Genomic DNA, 23,084 nt, shown 5'->3' with positions numbered 1-23,084 from the left:
CCTGGGGCTGAGAAAATGGGTGCAGCTTGAGGGACTGGGTGGCCCCAAGATGTAGGTGCAGCTGGCTGAATTTGGGCCTCCTTTGTCTTTTTTGTGTGTGGATCATCTTATCCGAGTCTGTTCTCTCTGCAGCCCGCTGAGGCCATCCCGGCGCCATTTCCCCCGTGTCATGCCGCTGTCCAAACCAGGTAGGGGTTTGCTTCCTGCCCTTTCTACAGTGTCCAGGGCTTGGGCTAAAGCTTGGAAACTGCTGGGGCTGGGATAGAAGAGGTCCCAGTACTCAGCAGTACCTGCCTGTGCATTTCTGTGCAGGGGGCAGGTTGCAAGTACTACAGATCACTGGTGTGGCCAAGCACTGTGTCAGGGGTATTTATTCTGGTCACTCAGAAATTCCTGTGCTGATAAACAAGCCCTCTCCTCAGAGCTGCACACCAAGTCATCCGACCAGGCATGGTTTCTGGTTGCAAGGCCCTTCCCATTTGCAGTGGCCTCTGCCATGCATTTGCAGGACAGGCAAGATGGTGGCAAGGGTTCAGCAGGTGCTGGCCGCTGAAGTCTCTTTCTCACTGCCACACCGCAGCAGAGAACAGCATCTCATGGACATCACAAAATGTGTTGTACACCAGAGCAACCACGAAGGCACGAGGGTCCTTCAGCATCCCTTCCCTTGGCTAATGCAGACCAGCCCTTCTCAGTCCTTACTACCCATTGGCAACAGCCTTTTTCCTCTGTACTGTGTGCCCAAAGCAGCCCACATTCGCTATGCTGTCCCTCACTATTGCTAAGTATCTGTGTGTAACTACTTTGCTTTGTGTTGGGTTTTCTATTTGTTTCCCTTCCTCCTCGGAAGAGCAAGCGAAACCCCTCCAGCTCATTAGACACTTGGTGCCCACCGTGCTGGCTGGCTCGCTCCTGGACACACTCTCTGGGCACGCACTGTCTGCAGCCAGCGCAGCCACCTCGTTCCTGCTGAGCGACGGGGAGGAGGCTGCTCGCCTGCCTCCCCTGCCTGTCATGAACGGTGCTGTGAGGAAGGCTCAGAAGCCCGGTTCGTTCCTGCACAGAGCTGTGGGAGAACCAGCTGCTCCTCGGGTTTCCTGCCACAGCCTTCCCTGAGTGGACATGCTTGGGGGACGCAGAGAGCACAGCGTGGCTTTGCCACCTGTCTTTGTAGACAAACAGTCTTTGTACAGGCCGTACAAATCCATGCTGCATTTCAGCCCTTTGAGACCCGAGTCATTCTGGTTTTCCATTCAGCTGAGTGCCTTGGTTTGCTGTGAACTCCGTATTTCCTAGCTCCTCACTCAGGTGGGCTGTGATGTGTCTACCTACCTCCCACTCCAGCACCAGAGAGCTGCAGCTCCCTCTAGCTGCTCCTCAGCTGCCCAGCTGGTGCTGGAGCACCCCACTGCAATGAGTGGTTTGAGATCTGTCCATACTGGAGCTGTGGGTTTGGTGTGTGTGTGTTTCTCCAGGATGAGTCAGGCCCCATCCTGAAATCCTTGCTCCTTTGCTTTGGTCCCACGGTGGGAAGAAAGGTCCCCAGGATGGGGCTGTGTCCATCTGTTACACATACATACTCCCTCCTGTTGCGGTCTTGCTGCCACCCCTGGTTGGTGGCTCTGTATGTCTTCCCCTACCCCCGAGGTCACTGCCTGCTCTGCCTTACCCTGTGTGCTGTCATGTGCCTTACTCCATACTTCAGCAGCAACCTTGCCCTTTTCCGCCTCATTTTTAAGTTGTCTTTTCAACCCACTGCAGTGCCTGCAACGAAACTGAGCACTCTGACCCGTCCCAGTGCTGGGCCTTGCCAGTGCAAGTATGATCTGATGGTCTTCTTTGAGATCTGCGAGCTGGAGGCCAACGGCGAGTAAGTCCTGTTCCTTAGCAAGGCCTGGTTGGGGTGAGGGGAGCTGTAGAAGGGGACTGTTGGTGCTGGGATTTCACCTGTGCTTGCTTGTGCCACACTGTAGCATCCACATGTGGAACGGTCCTTGCAGAATGAGGTCCACCATGATCCAAGATCAATGAGAATTCCCCCTTGGGATCTGTTGGAGAAGAAATGGCACACTGAACCTTTGGGGACATGAGGTGGCAGTGAGGCCCTTGGCACTATCCCTTGCTAAAAGTCACAGCCTGTTTTCAGCTGTTTGGCAAAGAGGAGAGAAAAGAGGGAGAGGGAGGCAGTGCAGTTTAGCTGTAAATTTGCTTGGTGACTTGTCCAGTGGTTGGTGCCTATGGGAAGTCTGGTGGGCTTCACAGCATGGTCAGAACTAGGTCTCACACCACAGTGCTCTCTTCTAGCTACATCCCTGCTGTTGTGGACCACCGTGGAGGCATGCCATGCCATGGGACCTTCCTCCTCCACCAGGTACTCCCTGTCTGAAATCCAGTCCATGCTCTACCTGTCTCCTGTCCTTCTGTCAAGGAGCCATATTAACCACTGCCTTTTTGTCTCTGGCCTCGTGGGTCCCAGGGTATTCAGAGGAGAATCACTGTCACCTTGGTGCATGAAACAGGCAGCCTTATCCGCTGGAAGGAAGTGCGAGAGCTAGTTGTGGGTAAGCAGAGCTGGGCTTGGGTGGGACCTGAATCCAGCCTGTCTAGCTCCCCTAAACCCTTCCTCCCAGGCCCTGTTGCTCTCCCCTATTCCTAGGGCTTTATGTTGTCTTCCACTTTTCTCCTGCTATCCTACCTGCAGCGGAATAGAGGTGATTGCTCTGTGGGTGAGACCATGGAGAAGGGTGCCACGTGGTGGGGCAACTTGATCCTGGACATCATGTCAGAAACAACAGGCAGAGCCAGCATGGCAGTGTAGCTTAGCAACTTCTGGGCCAGTGTATTCCTGCCAAGGCTTGGGCTCTGAACAGTCCTGTTGATACAGCACTGGGCTCCTGTGCCTCCCAGTGCAGGGAGGCTGCTGGTCCACACAGAGGAGCGGCAAGATCATCCCTGGGCTGAGCTGCCCAGGACATGCTCTACTAAGAAATCCCAGGAGTTGCTCTGTCCATTAGTACCCTGAGGGACGCAGAGAGCCTAGAAAGGGAGGGACAGTTTGCCTGGCACCATGTCGTCAGGGCAGGCAGGAGACTGGGGAGGTGCTGGGCTTTATATGCTTCTCTGCTAAAGGAAGGAAGGATCCAGGAACAGGCCCATGCTGCCAAGAGCAGATACACTGGGAAGCTATTCTTGCTGCTTTTAAGCCTCCGTTGCTATTGGGAAATAACCCTGCTGAGAAATATGGGCTTGTGTTCTTCCCTCATCCTACATGTCATGAAGGACCTTGCAGGGCTGCCTCTTGCCTGAGCAGAGCATCCCTGTGTTGTGTTTGCAGGTCGGATCCGGAACACCCCAGAAGCGGATGAGTCTCTTATTGACCCTAACATCCTGTCCCTGAACATCCTCTCATCTGGATACATCCACCCCTCGCAGGATGACCGGTGCGTGTGGCTTCTTGTTGTGTTCCTTTTTCAAGCACAGTGCCATTGGGGCTGGCCAGAGACAGGGGAGATGTGGGGAGCCTCTCTCCCTTGGATGCTCTTTGCTCCTTAGCAGGGTCCTGCAGACTTTTCCTGCTTCAGGCGGGTGTTCTTTTGGAGCGGCACCACAGAGAGTCTCAGGATACAGGACAGGAGTCACTGTGAGAGCCCCAAAGCCCCGGGGATGCCAGCTCATTCCTGCTTCCTCCCCACTGCTGGTGTTCAAAGCATCTCCAGGCTGGGGTTTAACAATACAGTGAATCTGGGACAGAGCTCCTGCTACTGGTGGCAAACATGGCCACCTGACACAAAGAACTGTTTGGGTTAAATGTACTCTGTTCCTCCAGAGCTGTTCCCTAAGCAGCGACGGAGGGGTTCGTACTGACCAGCTGGCTCCTGCAGCCAGGGCAAAGCTGGCATGAACTCATATTCATCTGGTGTCCTGGCTAACTCATCAGAAGTGTCATTTTATGCCCATGGGTGATCCTTGTGTGTCCTGAGTGATCCAGGATAACCATCCCTGATCACTGCAGGCACTGACAGATTACTCTGGGGACTCCTGCGTCCGACTCTTTGTGCTTGGACCCAGCCTGTCCAAGGGCATGTGCCAAGGGGGCTCTCCTCCTGTGGTGGCTTTGTCTTGGGTTTTGAAGCAGCAGGGTTGGAGGCTTTACATCATCAAGATCTCCTTGATTGCCAGGGGATGGCTCTGGCTTAGTGTCCCCTTGGCCTTGGCCCTGAAGCCCCAGTGCACTAGATTGAAAGGAGAACGCCAGGGAAGTGCCCTGCCTTGAGTTCCTGGTACCCACGTCAGAGCCCTGCAAGACCTCGACGGCAGCTGCAAGTCAGGTCTCTGGCAGTCTCGAGGCCCTTCTCTAGTGTGGTTTGAAGTCCCTTTGGCTGAGGCCCCAGGCAGCAGCAAGCTCTGAAGACCTGTGGCTGGGTCCAACCACTGATGGGAGAGTGGTAGGCCCAGAGAGCAGAGCTCTCCTCTAGCACAAAGCTGCTGGCCCAGGGTGTGGGGGGCACCCCCCAGGCCGAGTGAACCTTCCAGGATTGGTGGTGGGTCCACACTGAGCTGTTGGGGGAACGGTCTGAGTGCGTGTGTCTGGGGAGCCGCAGGCTGGGGAGGGTGCTGGTTGCTGTGACGTGCATGAATGAGAATGGGACCAGTTGTTGTCGGCACTGGGAACACCAGGACTGGTTCTGGGCACTGTGAGCACTGTGGGAGCATAGTGGGATGGGAGTTGGACCATCTTTCCCCTAATTTTCTTTGGGACCACTGGGCCGCTCCTACACTAAGGTGACCTGTCCCAAGGCTGGGTATTTCACTGGAGGATTACAAAGCTCTGACTGTGCAAGGGCACCCTGCAATGCTCCCGGGGCAGCTACTAGGCGAGGTGCAGCCCACTGTCTCAGCGGAGTAGCAGGGCTGTGAGTATCTGGGCAGTGTAGCCAGGATAGTATACGCATGTGAATGTCAGACCAGGAGATTGTGTCACAGCCATGGGGACAAAAAAATGAGGCCGAACGAGAGGCTGATGGCCTGGGAGCAGGGATGGTGAGGTGAGGAGAGCTCAGACCAGCAGAGCTGCTGTGCGTTTTGCTGAGAAGTGCGGGTGCTGCGAGTTAAATGGTTGAGATACGTGGGCATGCTGGCTCCTGGGACCGCATTGATTTACATCAGCTGGTGATTTGGCCTTTTGGTCCTGGGTGCAGTCAGACCTGACCTTCATCATCTCTAGAGCAACCTGGCATGGGGAAATGTGCCTCTTGCTCTTCCCCCCCCATGTAAGACTGTCAGGGTGGTAGGCACAGCTTTGGGGTGGTGAGGATATTCAGGGGAAAGGGAAGAGAGAGAAGTGGGAAGATGAGTGCTGTTTTTGCAAGGGCTTGTATCACCTGTATGCTCAGGAGGTCTGTGTCTCAGGGCAACCCCAAAACTAAGCTGAGGGGCCGGTATATGCCATCTCCCTCCATCCCACCTGTGGTACTGTAGACACTGCAGCAGGCTGGGCAGGGGCATAGGACAGGGAGGAGGGTGGGAGGTTTCCAGCAGGGCCATGAAGGGCAATTCCAAAAGCCCTGTGCTTCGACCCTGCTTGGACTCTTGCACGCTTTGTTCCCAGCAGCCTCTAACGATGTGAGATCCTGGACAGAGGGAGGGAGCTAGCGGAGCAGGGCCCATCTCACCCTCTTCCTGGGCTGCTTGTGCTCCCTGCTTTGCTACCCTACATTATTCAGCCTCCATTGCCAAGAGCAGCCCCGGCTCTACCCTTCTCCTGAGTCTGCGAAGCCTCTTAGATCCTCCAGAGCAGCTCTGGAGGACCTGGAGATCTGGGAAAGACCCCACCATTGCTGAAGGAGAAGTATTGCTGTGTGTGTTAAGCCTGGTGCGTGATGCAGCCCAGGCTGTGGCTCTGCTTTCCCGCACCACCTCCTGACCTACTCCCAGGCAGGATCAGCACCCTGCACGCTTACTGGAGGCAGTTGAGCAGGTCTCAACCCCAAAGGCAAGCTGCCAGGTGGGCTCAGCTCCCTTATTTTGCCCCTAAGAAACAAGCTGAAGACAAACTTCCAAGTCCAAGAATCCCCCTCGTCTTCTCCTCTGAAACTCAGCACACTGGCCGCACTGTGCATCCATGCGGGACCTCTCTGCATCCACGAGGCTTTGCTGTCGCGGCATGGCCGAGCATCTGGGGAGGAGCTGAAGGGGTGCAAGGGGCAAGTGCCCTAGGCCCTGGCTTCCTTGCTTCTCTCTGAAACCGCTGCTGCCGCTGCTGCTGCCCATTCAAGCCCACACTAACCATGTGATTGTTTTGTGTTTTTGCAGGCAGTTTCTTGATTCGGATATGCCTAGGTATTATTTGTTTCCATTGATTTTTTTTCCACCCCTCCTCTTTCCCCTCTCTCTTCCCCTCACCTCAGCACTTTCACTCCCTCCAAAGACAGCACTTTGATTTCCGGCTCTTCTGACTCTCCATTCACCTCTTCCCTTCTCCCTCCCACATCCCGGGCACCTCTCTTTCACTCTGTCCCTTTTCCTTGGGTTTTGCTGTTTGACTGGATCGCGCGCTCTCTTTCTTGCTCTCTCTCTCGTCGGCCTGTGTCCCATTGCCTGGTTTTGGTTTTGTTCTTTCATTTCGACTTTGCTGCTCTTCTATCTTTCTGACATCCGGCAAAGAACATGCTGCCCCCATTGCCTCCTGCCCCTTCCCCAGCTCTGGCCCAGGAGCGCTTTGAGTAGCTACAGGCTGGTGTGGACCACGGGGGTGGCTGGCAGGGGCCGGGGTGCGTGGGGAGGGATGGCTGTGGTCTGGGAGCTGCAGAAAGGACCTGGGGACGTCCTGGCCTTCCTGCATTCCTCTCCTGTTGCCCCTGCTTTAAGCAATGAGCTGGTGCCATGTCAGGTCACCAGGCTGCAGCTGGGGGCTTGGCTGCCATTGCTTTCCTGTGCCCCAGTGCACCCGTGCCGCTCGCTGCAGGCTCTGGGCTCTGCCCGTGGGGCACGGAGGACTGCTGGGCACTGCTGCGCAGGCAGGAGGGCTGGCTCTCACTCATGCATCGTTCCCCAGCTGGGATGATTTGCAGGGGGGCTTCCGAACTCAGAGCTGGACCACAGCATGCCCTGAAGGTCTCCAGGCTGCTGAGGTCTTCCTGGAGGTCACCCTCAATCAGAGGCTTTTCAGAGTTGAATAAGTTCACCACCGCCGCCGGGACTGGCCGTGTGGATGTGTGTGCATCATCCGCAGGGCATGTCCAACCCTCGCCTGGGTGCCCCTTGCTCCTTGAAGGCTTTGCTGGGCGTCTGTGCCATCCCCTGCTCTGGTAGGGGCAGTTTCCTCCCAGTTATGGTCAGCTGGTGGCTCTTAGAAGAGATGGTGGCCAGCAGCTTGCAGGAGAGGGCTGGAGGGGAGGCTGTGTGTGTACTGCTCTGTGTAGAAACTGTTCTGAGGCGTGTGTGTGTGTGTGTGTGCCTATGTTGTGTGCACACCCCATAACAGGTATAGGGGTTGTGTGTGCACATTGCTGCATATAAATGATTTTATGTTTGTAGGTGCAATATATACATGATGTGTGTGTGTGTGTACACAAGTATGTGTAAAGGCTACACCTGTATTTGGGTACATAGTGGTACCATGGCAGAATAGGGCGGTAGATGTCTGGGGAAGCGGATGTGTGGGTTTAGCTGGGACCACAGTGGTGAGCCTGGTGTGGGGCTTGTGGGCAAGAGCCACCAGACCCAAATGCTGCTCCCAGCCTCCAAATGGGAGCATCACTGGGGCCCCAGGGAAGAGGGGGCTCCCACAGCCATCCCCCCCTCTCATGTATCCCGTGGGGGGAAGGAGGTGGCAGGACATCTTTCCCCTCGGTTGCTGCACTGCTAGGAACCAAATGCAGGAGAAGGGCAGAGAAACTGAAGCGGGGAAGATGGCTGTGGGCATGTTATGGTGGTGGGAATCCAAGCGGACAAGTAAGGCTGCTGCCAGTTGGTGCCAAGGAGGACTGCTGGTGAGCTGGGTGAAACAGCATGGGAAGGAGCTGCACTGCGGTTCCCAGCTCCCAGGAATGTGGTTTCACAGTGTATCCAGCAAGGACTGGTGGTGGAGATGGGGGTCTCACAAGTCCCACCAGGCTCCATAGCTTTTTGAGGCGGGAGACCATCCTCCCTGCAGCATCTGGGGACTTTCATGCTCCTGGCTGCACCAGGAGGCCTTGCAATTCCCAATGGAGTGACTGGGGAAGCTCATGGCAGTGTCCCCATCCTGAGCTGGGCTTAAGATGCTCAGCACCCCAGCGGGGCAATGTGGCATGTGCCATCTCCTTGTGAGGCAGGGCTGCCGCCAGGGGTTCTTGGGCAATGTGGATGTCTCAGGCACCTTTATCCACCTTCAGGCCTCTTTTCCGATGGGAGGAGATGCCTGAGGGCAGGGCTGAGCCTCCAGCGGGGCACTGTGTCCTGCTGGGGTGCAGGAGGGCAGATTCGGCATAGACCAGGTCCCTGCAGCCCCACTGCAGTGGCAGCTCAGATGCACTTGGCTCGGATGGAGGCAGGAGCACGGGGGCTCGCCCTGGCATTGCCTGTGGGCCCTCCAGCTGAGGGACAGCACACAAAGCCAGCCACGCTGCGACTGCCAGCCAGCCTCCCTTCGCTGGCTGGCCGGGCTGCCTGACCTCCCCAGGGAACGCCGCCGAGATTCGGAGTTCAGCAAAATGCTTCGACGTGCCCGAAGTGAGGGCTGTGCCAAGCTGCTCACCACAGTGGGGCCAGCGAGCCAGGCTGGCAGAGCCACTGGCCACTGGGGTCTGGCCTCACTGCGAGCTGTGGCACTGGCCCACGGGGCTTGTGTTGGAGAGCTACCAGCCCCATGGAGGGCTGGTTATACAGGTAGCTTGGGGGCTACGTCAGTGGAGGGCTGAGTTGGGCCAGCTGATTCTCACCAAGCCTATCCTAAAGACAGCCATCCTTTTGGGGGCTGTGCCATGGGGATTTCATTGCCCTGGAAAAGGAAGAAGTCTGCTCTGATAGTTGTCACTGCTGGAGGGGGGCCTGTAGAAAGGGCAGAGTTAAGGTTATGGAGCACCTGAATGTGTTTTCCGCTTTTCCCACGTTGGAGCGTAGGTGCAGTTTGTGTTCAGGAGGAAATTGAGTCCCTGCTGCTTTGGGCAGCAGTTTTAGGCCATAAGGATGTGATATAAAATGAGGCTTTCTCTCAGCTTCTCTAGCATTAGCGTTAAGTTTGCTCCCCTCCTAGCTGTCAGGTGTACTGTGAGGAACGGTCTGAGGCAGAGGGTTGCAGAGGATTTTCAGACAGCTGTGAAGTGGAAAATGGGTATATCTTAGTATTTCTTTGCCGATTTTTCTGGTCTCTGGCTCGGGGGTCCAAAGCGCCCATTTAGGCAGGAACAGCCTGGGGAGGAGAACACAAGTGGTGTTGTAGAGCTTGATAGCAAAGTCCTTGGTGGCATGAGAAATACCCACCTGCCTGGCACTGCTGAGGAATTTCCTTCATTAATATCTCCTTCCATGAAGTCACCCACGGTATGTTGAATTGAGCTGTGAAATCACTGTTGTCCATTGAGCATCTCCCCTCTCTTGGTCCCTTTAAGCAGCCCTGCTATGATGGTGCAGTAAGCTGGTGTCTGAGGTTGGGTTTGCATCCCTGATGAATTCGGCCCTAAGGGGAAGGGAAGATGTGGGTTGTGAAGAAGATTATTTCTGCCTTCTCAGATTTAGATTCAGGCTTCGGTTTTCTTGCTGCTCTGAAAAAACAGCAGTGCTAGTATTATGCAGATCTCCATAATTCACTTGGCATATCTGGGCATGGGGGTATTTCCTTTTGTTTCCAAAGTGTAAGCCCAGTGGAGAATCACAGGGTCACCGCGGCTGTGCGGTTTGCCGGGGATGTGCCTTTCTGATCCCAGGAGTTACTCTGGTGGCAGCTCTGACCTCCTGCACGTTGTGCCGGGAGCTCCTCATTCACGCTGCAAAGCTCTCCGACCGCCAAACCCTACCCTCGCTGCCGCCTCCTTTAGCCTGGCTAGCTCCTCGGGTTTTATGGCTTTTTCTATGCCGTTTGGCTTCCAAGGTGCTATTCATTCACCTCCTGCTATTTGGAGGTGCGTGCATGCCCCCACGGCGTGCACACCCCGTGCGGCTGCCCTCCCTCGGCAGGGCCTGCAGCCGGGCAGGGCAGAGCAGGCTGCAGGCTGGTGCCGGGTGCCCTGCTGCCGTGGGGAGGATGAAGCTGGGGACTGAGGGGAGACGGGCTCCTCTTCCTCGCAGCTCGGCACCGTCTCCATGGCCCCACTGCCCTCATAGCGCTGTAGGGAGCGTTGCAGCAAGGCCCCGGATGGACAACGCTTTCTGACGTTTAATTTTTCTGTGTGTGTACGTGTGTGTGTTTGTCCTGGGTTGCCTTCCACTTATAGCATTTCATTCGGAAATGACACTAGGTATTTCTCGCGCACTTGCTCGGTCTGGTCCCTCCTGCTTTTCTCTCTTTCTCCTGTGCCTCGTTCCTTTGCTTTTTGCTCTTTTCCCTCCTACCCCTTATGCTCCTCTTTTCCTTCTCTTATATATTCCCTTTGGAGCTCTTTCTTCTCTAGTGGTCTGTGTCTTACAAGTGATCCTCTCTCTCTACTCCTTCTCATGCGGTTTTGTGTATGCAACATGTTCTGAACCTGTGACTCTCTGTTCTTCAAACGTGGTGTCTCGAGTAGGGACGATCGCAGCTCATCAACAAGTGCAGTCGAACCTCCTTTACCAAGAGCCTCACCCTGCTCCCTGGCATCACCCAACTCTGGAGCAGTCCAGGCTCTCGCTAAAGAGCTGTTTGACCTTGTTGATGCTGCGTATCGGCGAGCTGTGGTGACGTGTCTGTGTTGAGATGTCGCTGAGCCATGGCTTTTTGAGGATGCTCACACGGGAGTGGGGGGAGGCCTGAGGAGGGTGGCTCTGGTTGCTTTTTGAGCATGGTTTTCCATAGTCCCTAGCTGAGACCACAGGAAAACTTCCCCAGACTGGTTTGGGAGAGACCGTGGCAGTGGGAAGGGGAGCAAAGCTGGGGCTCAAGGAGGTCTCCCATGTGCTGGAACTGGAGCTGCCTCCTGCCTCCTCCAGCCTAAATTTCTTGCCCCCCAAAAGCACAGTTGCCGCACTCCTCTGCATGGCTGTGCCGTCCTTTATGGGACCCCGCAGAGCTGGCTCACGCCCAGCTCACCTCCCTTTCGCTGGCCGAGTGGGGCCAGGTCTCCTCACCCCATCGCCCCTCCGGAAGTGGGTGCAGAGGTGCTGCCCTCCTTCGCCAGGCCTGGGAGAGATGGAAAGGGCAGTCAGAAGAACAAGGCACCCTTGGTTGGGACCGTGGTAGCTAGGGCAGTCAGGGCAGAGCAAGTAGGCTCGGGTGGTTTCTCTTAGTGCCTAGGAAGACATCTTAGGCCTGGCCACCAAATCATTCAGCTTGGGGTGGTCCCCAGGCCCTGCACACACCTACTGGGGCTCCTACATGAAGGTGTCGAAGGGGGTGAGCCAAGGGGAATGATGCCTCGCTCGCTGGGGGCTGTCCCCCGGCTGAGCTGCCCCGAGCCGGCTGCGAGGAAGGGTCCCCCGTGCTGCTCTCCCAGGGCTGGGCTGACAGCAACCGCCCGTGCTGAGCATCCTCCCTCCTTTCTGTTCTGGCCATCGTCATCCGAATGGCGACAGCCACTCCTTGGGGGCCAGAAGGCACGTTGTGTTGCGGGCTGGAGGGCAGAGACCTGGTCTGGAAGTGCTGGGAGGGTGGCAGCTAGCAACACCCCCGCCGCGAGCACCGGGAACACGCTCCTTCCTCTGCCCCACGGGCTCTCACTCCCTCTCTCCTGGCTCTCCCCCGTCTTGCCCTGCACTCCAGCTGAGCACCCTTCTGCCAAATCTTCCCGACTCCTCTGCTCCTCGTGCAGTCCCTCCTCCTTAATCCCCCGAGCCGAATCCCCAGTTGGCCGTCTCGATGCCGGGTTTCGATCCTCGAGGACGCTGCGTCCCTGCCCTGCTGCGTCTGTCCCGGGTTGGCTTTGCCTTGAGCCTGAGTCCTCGGGAGTGGCTGTCCCCATCTGTCCCCATGCGTGTGCATGTCCATGTGTCCCTGCAGGCCTGCCGCAGTGCTGCGGGGGGGATGGCATCTCCTTGTTCGTTTGCTTGGGTTTGGGGGGTTGTTTTACTGGCTTTCTGCTTTTTCTTTGCAGGACTTTTTACCAGTTTGAAACGGCGTGGGACAGCTCCATGCACAACTCCTTGCTGCTCAATCGCGTCACCCCGTACCGAGAGAAAATCTACATCACTCTTTCCGCATACATTGAGGCAAGGACTTCTGTGATTATAAGTCAAACAGGATCTGGTATCACCCCCACCATCAGGGGTGCAGCCAGGACGGGCACTGATGTCAGTGGGATGCAGGATTAGACCTGCCAACCCTGGTGCTTGGAGTGCCTGCTCCTGGCTGATGCGTGTCAAGCAGCCCTTGGGGGGAAATGCAGGGCCTGAACTCCAGTGCAGGTCTGAAGGCACGTCTTGTAATCCGAACCCAAGAGGCCGTTTCCGATTCCAGCCCTGGAGCCACAGAGCTCTGAACAGCTGTCTCGAAAAGGTGTTTTTCTGGCAGCTCCCCTCTCCATGAGGCCCCAGCTTGTTCTGCAGCATGGCAGTGATCCCTGCAAGGCTTTTGAATGGACCCAGATGATACGCTGCGGTGCAGTAGTCGCCAGGGAAGGCCAAGCTGCCCTTACTCCCCTAGCAGTGGGTCTGGTCTGGCTTGGAGCAGATCCTTCCAGGCTAGCGGGATGCGCTGTGCACTGAGCCCAGCACCAAGACAGAAACAGGAACTGAGGTTTTATGTTGTATCACATCTGGTTGAGGCTTATGGACTGCTGGAAAGTTCTGCTCCAGGCAGCCTCGGGAGTGGAAACTGCTGGGAAGTGGGTAAGGGGAGCCAGAAGAAAGAGGGGAGAATGGCTGGGTTTCCAAGCCCATGCCTAAAATGAGGAGAAAGAGTTGTAGTCCATGGCAGAGGAGAGCCAGCGGCATTGTTTAGTATTCAGCGAGCATCATCTCAAAGAGTCAGTGTGCATTTGAGAAAATGTCACTGCAGGTTGTTTTTGTCCTAATTCTGCTCTCGGCCGTTAACATGGTGAGGAGGGAGGCTTCCTCTGGGCCAGTTCCATGGGCAGAACGACGGCTTGGCACAGCCCAGGGAAACATTAAGTGAACGCTCTTGTACAGTGCCTGGCTTGCCTTTTGCTGATTCTACTTGTTAAGGAGGAAAGAAAGGCTTCTGCAGTCCTTTCTCATGTTACCTGCCCACAGTCTGCACCTGGGCTCTGGGACCAAGGTGCAGCTCTTCCCACGGATGTTTGGGTGCAGTGGACAGCACGTGGGGATGTGGGTAGGGGAGGATGTGGCCATAGCCTTCTTTGAACTGTCGCTGCCATTCTCCTTTCTCTCCACCCTGCTGCAGATGGAGAACTGCACCCAGCCTGCGGTGATCACCAAAGATTTCTGCATGGTTTTCTACTCCCGAGATGCCAAGCTCCCTGCATCCCGCTCCATCCGCAACCTCTTTGGCAGCGGGAGCCTACGGGCCTCGGAGAGGTACTGTGATCATCCTGCCTTTTTGTGGAGGGAGAGGGAAAAAGAGATGCTGTGAGCATCCGGGGGACCAGAGCTGTCCTAAGGCTTCTCAGCAGTGTGGGCAAAATAGACCAGGGCTTGGGGAAGGGGCCAAGCTGGTCTCGCTGCTCCTGCTGCTGTGACCAGCTGGACACATGCTTTCTCCTGAAGGCCGAAGGCCAGCTGAGGTATTCAGCTGTTTGCACTGTCCAGAATTTCCCTGCATGCTCAGTTTAGGTGCTAGCATCCCTCTGGGGGTCTGGACCTTGTCACTTAGAAAAGGGAGCTGGACTGGTCCCCAGCACAAGAGTTGCTGTGTAACAGCCAGAGCTGGCTGGGAAAGCCTCCCTTCAAAAAAAGAGGCCAAAGGGTGCCTTCTGGTAAAAAGGGTGTGGATCTTTTCTCTCTTTTGATGATTTCTTTTTGTAATTTCTTCAAAAAGGAAAGTGAAATGTTTCCTTTTAAACTCAAAAAGGCATGGGAATGTATGCAAAACTCTGGAGATTTGCAACAAAAAGATGCTCTTCTCTTTTGGCAAAAACAAGTGTTTGCCTCCAAGACCCAAAGAAGGAGGAGGAACAGAGGTCCATTTCAAGGGGGTTTTCTCTTGCTTACGGGGCGGGGTTCAAGGATGCTGTTCCTGCCTCCTGGGAAGCCAGGCTGGGTCCCAGCACAGGACTGGCTTCCTTCCTTGTACGTCTGGGAAAGGAAAGGCATCTTTCTCCAGTCTAGCTCCAAGCCTCTGCAGAGCCATTCCCCTGCATATGTAACATCTTGTCCCCTTTCGCTTGCAGTAACCGTGTGACGGGAGTCTACGAGCTGAGCCTCTGCCGTGTGGCAGATGCAGGCAGTCCAGGTGGGTGCTGTGTCTCTGCCCTCGTGTTTGCCGTGGGGACCGGAGGCTCAGGTGGGAGGTGCTCCCCGAGGAGCAGTGCCTGAGCTGAAGGCTCTCTCTCCAGCTGTGCTTCTGTCCCGTCAGGCATGCAGAGACGGCGCCGGCGTGTGCTGGACACCTCTGTGGCCTACGTGCGGGGAGAGGAGAACCTGGCTGGCTGGCGGCCACGCAGTGACAGCCTCATCCTTGACCATCAGTGGGAACTGGAGAAACTCAGCCTCCTGCAAGAAGTAAGAGTCTGGCCTAGAAATGTCCCTGCTCTGGGGCAGTGCAATCCTTAGGCTGAGAGTGTAATCCACAGCTCACCCCTTGCCCTGTGGATGCCAATGAGAATATGAGATTCCCCACCTGGGTGTCTCAGCCCTCCCTGTTGTAGGATTGTAGCAGGAGGCAAGAGCAGGGCTATGCTGAAGCCATTTGGCTCTGTCCCTCTTGCTCTCCTGCGCAGTAGTGTTAGCTGGGCCCCAACAGGCTCAAAGTTAATGAGCAGCCAAGTTAATGGAGCTGGAGAAGCATGTTCCACAAAAGGATGCCCTGACACTGGGCTGGGGGAGCCTGTGGGAGGATGGGGCCGTCACTGAGCGAGGCTGTCTGCATCCAGGTGGAGAAGACAAGGCACTACCTGCTCCTGCGAGAGAAGCTCGAGACAACCCAGCGGTTGGGCCTGGAGAGCCTGTCCCCATGCTCTAGCGAGGACTCTGAGTCCCGAAGCACCTCCTGCGTCTCCTCACCGCTCTCAGCCGATGGGGCCCCGGAGAGCAGGACCTCTCCCCCCGAGACCCCCAGCGAGAGGCAGAAGGAACTGGCCGTGAAGGTAATGTCTCACAGCAGAGCCCACAAAGAGGCTGGCAGCCTTTGGGTGTGCAGGGCAAAGCCAAGCAGAGGTTCCCAGGAGGCTGGGAAGCAGCAGGGGGTTGTGGAAGGAGAAAGCCCAGGGCAAGTGGGGGGTGGGCTGGCTGAGCACTGCCTGAACGGATCAGCGACGTGGCAGGGAAGGCTGAGGGACAGGAGGAGGTGTGTGCCTGACCCTCTGACCTCCTCTTCTCTCTGCAGTGCTTGCGTCTGCTCACGCACACTTTCAACAGAGAGTACAGCCACAGCCACGTCTGCATCAGCGCCAGCGAAAGCAAGGTACAGCTGGCCTGCCATGGCCACCCTCCCTGGGCGCAATACGGGCTGTGAGAGTGCTGTTCTTTGGGGATCTGCAGGGGCTGGGAGGGATGCATGGGCCCGCCGGGGGATACGGCTTGTGCGTAGGCTGGGAGGGCACTGCAGCACAAGCGTGGGCAGAGGGCAGAGTGTGGGGCCGTACTCCACAGCCAGCATGTGGGATGGGAGCTGTCTCTGCTCCTGTGTGGTGGCACTGTGGGTGGCACTGCTGCCACCCTCCACTTGCCCTGATATTCCCAGAGCTGGTGGCTCTCAGGACTGTGCCAGGAGAGGACTGCACAGCTCTCCAGATCATAGGCTAGATGGAGGTCTCATCCCTCCCAGTATAAGCAGGTGCTTGTTCATTCTCCTGCCCTGGCCCGAGCAGTGCCTGGCTTAGGGCAGAAAGGCTCCAGTCTGCATGTCTGCTCCTCCACAGCTGTCCGAAATGTCTGTGACCCTGATGAGAGACCCTTCCATGCCAGCCCTTGGTGTCACCACCCTCACCCCCTCCTCTACCTGCCCGTCACTGGTGGAAGGACGCTACAATGCCATGGAGGTCAGGTAAGAAGGTGGCCAGGAGGTTGGGTTGACTCTCGAAAATCCACTGAGCAGGGCAGCTGTATGGCTTGGACATGGTCCTGGCTGATGGATGTCCGCCCCGGCCTTCACTCTTCCTACAACCCCCAGCCTCTCCTCTCTTCCCAGAACTCCACAGGTCTCCTCCAGGGCAGCGAGTCCTGAACTAGAGCCTGCAGTGGAAGGAGAGCAGAAGAAATCCCCAGCCCGCCGACCTGAGGAAGAGAAGGAGCCCCAGCGTCTGTTGGTGCCCGACATTCAGGAGATCCGGGTCAGGTAGGAGTTGCCGGAGCAGCCAGCTTGAGTGCTGGCTGAGGAGGGGCAAGGCAGCAGCATCTGGCAGGGGACGGGGGACAGTGCCCTACCATTGCCACATCCTTGCGGTACTCACTCCAGCTGGACCATCTGTGTCCCACCCTGACCTCGGCCTCTCTCCCCCTGTGCAGTCCCATCGTCTCCAAGAAGGGCTACTTGCACTTCCTGGAGCCCCACACCAATGGGTGGGTGAAGCGTTTCGTGGTGGTGAGGCGCCCTTACGTCTACATCTACAACTCGGACAAGGACTCTGTTGAGAGGGCCATCCTCAACCTGTCCAAGGCACAAGTGGAATACAGCGAGGACCAGCAGGCCATGCTCAAGGTAGAGGCATAGGGTGCCTGCTCTGAGCGCAGGGAGCAAACCTTGCCCCATCCCCTCCCTGGGCAAGGGGCTCATCCCAGGCTTTCCCCCTGCAGACCCCGAACACGTTTGCAGTGTGCACGGAGCACCGGGGCATCCTGCTGCAGGCAAGCAGCGACAAGGACATGCACGACTGGCTCTATGCGTTCAACCCTCTCCTGGCTGGATCCATAAGGTAACGAGGATGGGGGGAGGAAGGGGGTGCACGGCAGTCACTTACATGAGAGCTAGGGTGGCCTTGGGGCAGAGGTGTTTGCAGCTGCTGTAGCCAGGGCTCTGCAGACCAGCTCTTGCCCCTTGAGGGATCCTTCTCGCGTACTGGGCTCTTCAGTGGGTGAAAACGGAGACTGGACACAGGGCAGGAAATATATGTGCCCTGGCTGTCCATACCACAGTGTCTCCTGATGTTAAGGCTCTCAACTTAGCATTTATTGTAACAAGATGTCCTGTTCTCAGTCCCTTTCCCAGCCTCGAGGCTCAAGGCTGTGTTCGCTCACCTGTGTGTTGGTGTCTTTGGTCAAGCCTTGAGCAGCACTGGAGAGAGGAAGGCCCATCCTCGAGCCCTCAGGGGGGTGTCGAGCCCGGGTTTGGCAGCACTGGGCTGGAGAGAGTTGGAATCACCCCTTGAGTTGAATGTGTTGTCTATAGGAAGTATCTGTGCTGCTGGAGCGTTCAAAAGGAGCCCAGGAAAATGGTGACCTAGCGTTCTCCCTGCCCTTGTTCCCTGGTGCAGTCCCCTTGTGAGCTGCTATCCTTCACAGCCAGGCAGGGGGAAAGCACCCCCAAGCCGAGCTGTGCCTAGATAGGCTCTCAGCACGCAAAATTTGGACTACTTTAATTTTGATTTTAGTTCTACCTCCTTACAGTTACAGGGGATCATTCCTCCCTGCTTAAACACTTGAATCTAGAGCCAGATCATGGCTGATATGAAGACGTGCTGTGCTGAGCTCAAAGAGACGTCCATGCATACCAGCAGGGACATTGATCTGTGATTCTTTTTGTGGATCATCTTCTCTGCAACAGCAGGACTAGGGGCAGAGGAATAAATGCATAGAAACTTTTAGGCCTTGGGTAAAGAAACCCATTAATCCACCATCCCTCTAGCTCTGTCTGGATTCAAGCATAAGCCTGCATCCAGGAAACTAATCTCTGGGGGACCTCAGAGCTCCCTTTCTGCATCTCTGACTCCCTTTGTCTCTCGGTTTCCAAACCAGATCCAAGCTGTCCAGAAGGAGAACAGCCCAGATGAGAATCTAACCTGAAAAACACCCTCCACCTCATCCATCTGCCAACAGGATCAAGATTGCTGATTCTGTCCCAAGAGTCCCCATGTTAACGTCCGATCTCTCACACCATCTGCTGCCCCAGCTGTCTGCTCCATGGAAGGATCCGTCTCGATTTACACCTTCACGGGGGAAACTCATTTCTGTTTGTAGCTGCAAAAGCCTGGTCCCGCCTGGGCAGGATTTCTTGGGTGCATGTGATCTTCTGCCCATCCCCTCATGGGTGACCTTCATGTCACACAATCTATAACGCTCCGGAAACGTTCCTTTTGGAGGGGAGGGAGCAAAGAGGATAGTTTTGGTTAAAAGCTGGTCTTTGATCTACAGAGGTAGGAGTGTTGGAAGGTTCAGAGGTGGGAAATCAGGAGGAATTGCTTCCACGTGAAGGGAAAGTGATAGTTTAGTTATGGGGATTTCCTAACTTATTCACGTTTCTACAAAAGATGGCAGGGTGAAATCAGGTGCCAGTAGTTTAAGATTATATTTATAAAGTATTTATTTCTATTTACTTCATAGAATCCCATAAATTGGGTCCTTGCCCCTGAACAACGCCTCCCCTGGGCAGGGGAGAGCCTTGGCGGTAGGCTGGTGTGAAGGCCATCCTGGGACCTCTCTCAGAGACACCTTCCCTGGGAGAGGTGGCAAACTGGAAGGCTCGTACCCCCATGGTGCAGATGTGCCTAGTGGCTGCAGAGCTATCGCCTCCTGCCCCCCATCCTTTCCCCCAACCCTCTGCTTTGCCCTCCAGAACTTAAACTACTTTTCCCTTGAGCCGTGACGGGACACTGCACTGTCTTCCCAAACGAGGCAATTCCTACCTGCCCCATCTACCTCTGGAGGGGGGATCTATGCCATTTAGGATGGCCAGGGCACCCACACTCGCACAGACAAGTCAACCCCCATGGGGCACCCTGCCCTGTGGGAGAGTTGCACGTCGGTGCGGGTGTGCGGCATGTACGTGCGCGTGTGTGTGCTGAGGGTGAGTGTGGTTTGGCTTCTTTTCTGCCCAGTGCCTGAAATCCAGTCCCGCTGTGCTTGGTGACTGCAGCCAGATGAGTGCTGGAGGGCCAGGGCCCAGGTTGGCTCTCGCAGAGCTATGGCTGGGAGACAGGGCAGGGCCCTGACCCCGCTTCTCCCTGCTTTGGGAAAAGGAGGGCTCTGAAATGCTGGCTCTGGGGACAGCTCTGCTGGTCAGCTCGCAAAGGGGTGTTGTTCCGGTCCTGAGGAGAGGCAGCTGCATGCGGGCTCTCACTGTTTCTGGCAAAGAACCAAAAGTGAGTGAGCCATCCTTGCCATCTTGTCCTGGGCTGGGCCTGGGAACCCTGGAGCGCTTCCCCCCCTTTACCGCAGGACGCATACCTGTCCATCAGGGCTGCCTGGGGTCCTCAGGCCATGGCCTCCTGCCAGTTGGCTGGGGATGCTGAGGGAGAGGCTGGGACAGTCCCATCTCTGCAGACAATGACAGGGAGCACATAGGTTTGGGTGGCTGTTTTCAAAGCTAGATGGGAAAGTTCCCTGGGAGCTGGGCTTCAGAACAGCCATCTCAACCCAGGTGGTTCCTCACTGCCCTTTTCTGAAAGGGTTTTTATGTCCCTTCTCTTTCTTGCAGGAAGAATAGGCTTGAAGCAGATTGAATGGGCAGCAGAGAGAATGGTGTGGGGCTTTGGGGTGAGGACGGTGGGGAGGAGAGAGAGATTGTGGCTTCTTTTTACTTTTGTAGCCGACATTTTCTTAATTCTCTTCCCCTGTTCCAAAAGTGAACTCCCACCTTCTTCCCCACCCCGTCTCTGTAGATGACTTAATCTGCTGCTGTAGAATAGCTGTGCTAGCGTGGGAGACCTTCCCACAGCAGAGATGGCTTCACTAATAAGGTCTTCTCCTCCCTAGCAAAGACCTCACCCACCCGATGACCTGGCTGTCACATTTCTCACGTCCCTGCAGCAGCAGCTCTCTTTGTCTTGTTTGTCAGTTGTTTCACCAATTGGGGGACGCTTTCCTTCAGGGCTCCCCGAGCAGCTGGTTGTGTCCCGTGCAACTCCAGGCAGGAACACGGGCATCTTTCTCCGCACGTCTCCTGGGTCCTTTGCAGGGCCCCGCTTTGCTGTCACGCATTCACAGCTGACCTTAATTTGCACAGCACGGCTGCGCCTTGGTTCTCTGTGGCACGTCTCCACGCTGTCTGTTGTGTGTTGAATGCTGTGTGTGGTTCTGAGTGGAGGTGGTCTCTCCATGCTGTTTTCTCCTTTTTAAGCTTGTGTTGTGGAGGCAAGGACATGTAGGACAGGGGTGGCAGGGGACTGAAGACATCACATGCATACAGAGGCTTGCAAAGCCCTCCTTGTTGCTGTGCTGTGGTGTGAGCTGGGGCTCTGTGGCAACCCCATGCAGCTGCCCTGGCCCCAGCCTCCTCTCCACTCAAAGGGACCATGTGTGTCCAGGCACCGTTTAGCTTGGCTCTTGTCATGCAAAGCTTTTTGGTTTTCTTCCTGAGCCCTTTTTGGTTGTGCCCAGCCTCACTCTGGCACCTCAGACATTTCATTCCCTCTCACAGATCTGAAGTCACCACGGGGCTCAACCCCACGCTCCCTCTGTGTTCCCCTTTTCTGTGCCATTCCTGCTCTCCCAGGCAGGCAGCAGCTTCATCATCCAGGAAAAGCTCTCAATTTAGCCTTTTCCCTTATAGTCAGTTTTAGATACCTGGAGGTCGATTTGTGTCCTTTAACGAAGGAGAAATGCCTGCCTGTGGCCCTGTGGGTGACGAAAGGGCTTAAGCCACCCTGACTGGAGCAGAGCTCAGACTGCGAGCTAAGCATAGGCACAGTCTTTGCTGAACAGGGCTCGGCTGCTAAATTCAGATTTCAGATAAAGCATCCCTCCCCTTAGAAACATAATTGGCCTTAAATCCTCAGGGGAGGGTAGCAAGGCTTTCCTTCTCCATGTCCTGTCCTCTCCTGCTCACTAGCCAAAACTGCTCTTAAAGAGCTGATCTGCCTCCAGGCAGCCGTGACCATAGCAGCACATGGTAGTTTCTGTTGTGGGCTTCTTTAACACCTACCAATTCCCCCCACAACAGTCCTCCTGCCTTCACGGGGCTTTGCATCAGGCCCTTGGCAAAGACCAGTTGGTATAAGCCCAAATTTTAACATCACTTACAGCCACAGGCTGGTTAATTGAGACACCAGGTTCCCCAGCGGAGAGGAGAAGGCTCTTCTAGGGTGAAGGCAGCTTCTAGTGGAGACTGTGCCTTCCTATGGAGACAGGATCTGTGTCTGCCAGGGACCAGACATGGATTCACTGGAGATGTCAGGAGTACCAGTGCCAGTGCTGCGTTCTCTAGGGCAGCTGCCTGGAGAAAGGGGCTGTCAGCAGTCCTTGGGAGGGATCGTGGGTGGGATCGTGCCTCAGGTCTGTGATCCTGAGGCACATGACCTGGGTGTGGAGAAAAGCCTGGTTTCACCCAGTCAGAGCTGAAGTGTGCCTGAGGCCAGCAAACCTGCAGAGCACACAACTCAGCTAGATGAGGGAACCAGGGCCCAATCCAAGACCTGCTGAGGTCAAGAGGAATTTTTTCCATTGACCATACTTGGCTCTGGAGTGGGCCCTAGCTGAAAAGATCTGCTGTTGAGGAGTTAAGAAGAAATGCCTACTCACAGGATGCCTTTGGCTTCACTGTAAAATGCCCCAACACCTGCAAAGCGCAGCTCACAAGGGCTATTTTTATCATATTACCAGTTATGTGGCTTCTCTCTTGCTGTCACCACATGCTTTCCTAAATTTCTCAGCCCTGCTGTGGAGCCCACTCTCCACCCCCAGAAACTCAAGGTCCAATTCACACCCCTGCCCACAGAGAAGTGCAGAATTAACACCGTTCATCTCCTTTATGAAACAGGAAGTCCACATTTAGGCACAACTTTTAGCCCCCATCAGAACAAAGGCATGGAAATTTCATGAGAAGAGCAAGGGGAACTGACCCAGCAATCCCGTTGTAGGTGATCTCAGGGAGAGGGATTGGAAAAGCTGCTAACAGCTGAGGGCTGAGCTGGCCACTTGGAAGGATGATCACTGCTGAGCTTGACAGAGCCAGCCTGGGGAAACTCAGGCCTGTGAGACGCAATGGTGTCACTCGGGTTAGCCGTGATGTGTAGGAAGCGAGGGTGAGAGGCAGCTTCATGGCACAAGCGTCACTGGCTGCTCCTCGGCCAGTGCAGCCAATTCTCTGACTGGTTTTTGTCACCCAAAGGCCCAAGGTGGGGCCTCTGCCTGAGACGACTGTTGGGACAAACGCAAGGCGCAGGGGGCTGCCCAGGCTGCTGCTGCAGATGGGCCGCTCGTCTGGGCAGCTGCACAGAAGTGAACAGAAGAGGTTGGCTGCGGTGGAAGACACCCGCATGGCGGTCCTGGCCCCTCCTGGTAAGGCAGAGGCACGTCAGCACCCCCAAACAGCACCGGCCCGTCGGTCTCGCAGCCTGGTACGCTCTTGCGCCTCCGTCTCGTGCTCGACGAGCCGTACGAAGGAATTCCTCGCTGTTCACGAGATGCGACTTGTATAAGATCCTACTGTGAACGAAGGAGGTTGCGGTTAATTTAATTTCGTTTCTTTTTCTTTGCCTGTGCTTCCATGACCGGGTTCGTCCAGTCGGTTCTTCCTGCGCTGCCACCCCCGCGTGCGGGAGACCGTTTCTCTTGCTTGTACATACGTGATTGCTGTGCGCGCACCCTGCCGCCGTACGGCCGCAGAAACACTGAAGTAACGAGTCTAGTTTTCTTGATGTCTTAAAACTATGAGTGTTGGAGCTTAGGGTCTTAAACTGTCTGTGTACACTTGAGGCATTGTTCAGTTAAGAAATAAATGTGGCATTTATGCAAATACTGCACCG

At 55.8% G+C, this 23,084-nt stretch overlaps 1 protein-coding gene across 22 annotated transcripts in view; it reads left to right on the top strand.

Annotated features, from left to right (window-relative positions):
* KIF1A (kinesin family member 1A) overlaps positions 1-23,081 on the top strand; it is a 72,642-nt gene extending 49,561 nt beyond the window's left edge. For 10 of the 22 annotated variants that reach the window (XM_064517100.1, XM_064517091.1, XM_064517089.1 and 7 more), the window contains 17 exons: positions 133-188; positions 1,762-1,870; positions 2,305-2,371; positions 2,477-2,561; positions 3,335-3,440; positions 6,313-6,339; positions 12,204-12,318; positions 13,472-13,605; positions 14,418-14,479; positions 14,603-14,748; positions 15,120-15,332; positions 15,572-15,649; positions 16,107-16,231; positions 16,376-16,522; positions 16,693-16,885; positions 16,981-17,099; positions 18,139-23,081. In XM_064517100.1, the coding sequence (XP_064373170.1) occupies positions 133-188; positions 1,762-1,870; positions 2,305-2,371; positions 2,477-2,561; positions 3,335-3,440; positions 6,313-6,339; positions 12,204-12,318; positions 13,472-13,605; positions 14,418-14,479; positions 14,603-14,748; positions 15,120-15,332; positions 15,572-15,649; positions 16,107-16,231; positions 16,376-16,522; positions 16,693-16,885; positions 16,981-17,099; positions 18,139-18,181 (1,825 nt within the window). In that variant the 3' untranslated portion in view covers positions 18,182-23,081. Of the gene's footprint in view, positions 1-132; positions 189-1,761; positions 1,871-2,304; positions 2,372-2,476; positions 2,562-3,334; positions 3,441-6,312; positions 6,340-10,412; positions 10,437-12,203; positions 12,319-13,471; positions 13,606-14,417; positions 14,480-14,602; positions 14,749-15,119; positions 15,333-15,571; positions 15,650-16,106; positions 16,232-16,375; positions 16,523-16,692; positions 16,886-16,980; positions 17,100-18,138 lie in introns of all 22 variants that reach the window. The other 12 variants (XM_064517104.1, XM_064517092.1, XM_064517097.1 and 9 more) reach the window with 2 other exon arrangements.
* The last annotated feature ends 3 nt before the right edge of the window (positions 23,082-23,084 follow it).

Source organism: Dromaius novaehollandiae, chromosome 9 (assembly GCF_036370855.1).
Source record: "Dromaius novaehollandiae isolate bDroNov1 chromosome 9, bDroNov1.hap1, whole genome shotgun sequence".
Lineage (NCBI taxonomy): Eukaryota > Metazoa > Chordata > Aves > Casuariiformes > Dromaiidae > Dromaius > Dromaius novaehollandiae.
This window is presented reverse-complemented; position numbering and strand designations above follow the sequence as displayed.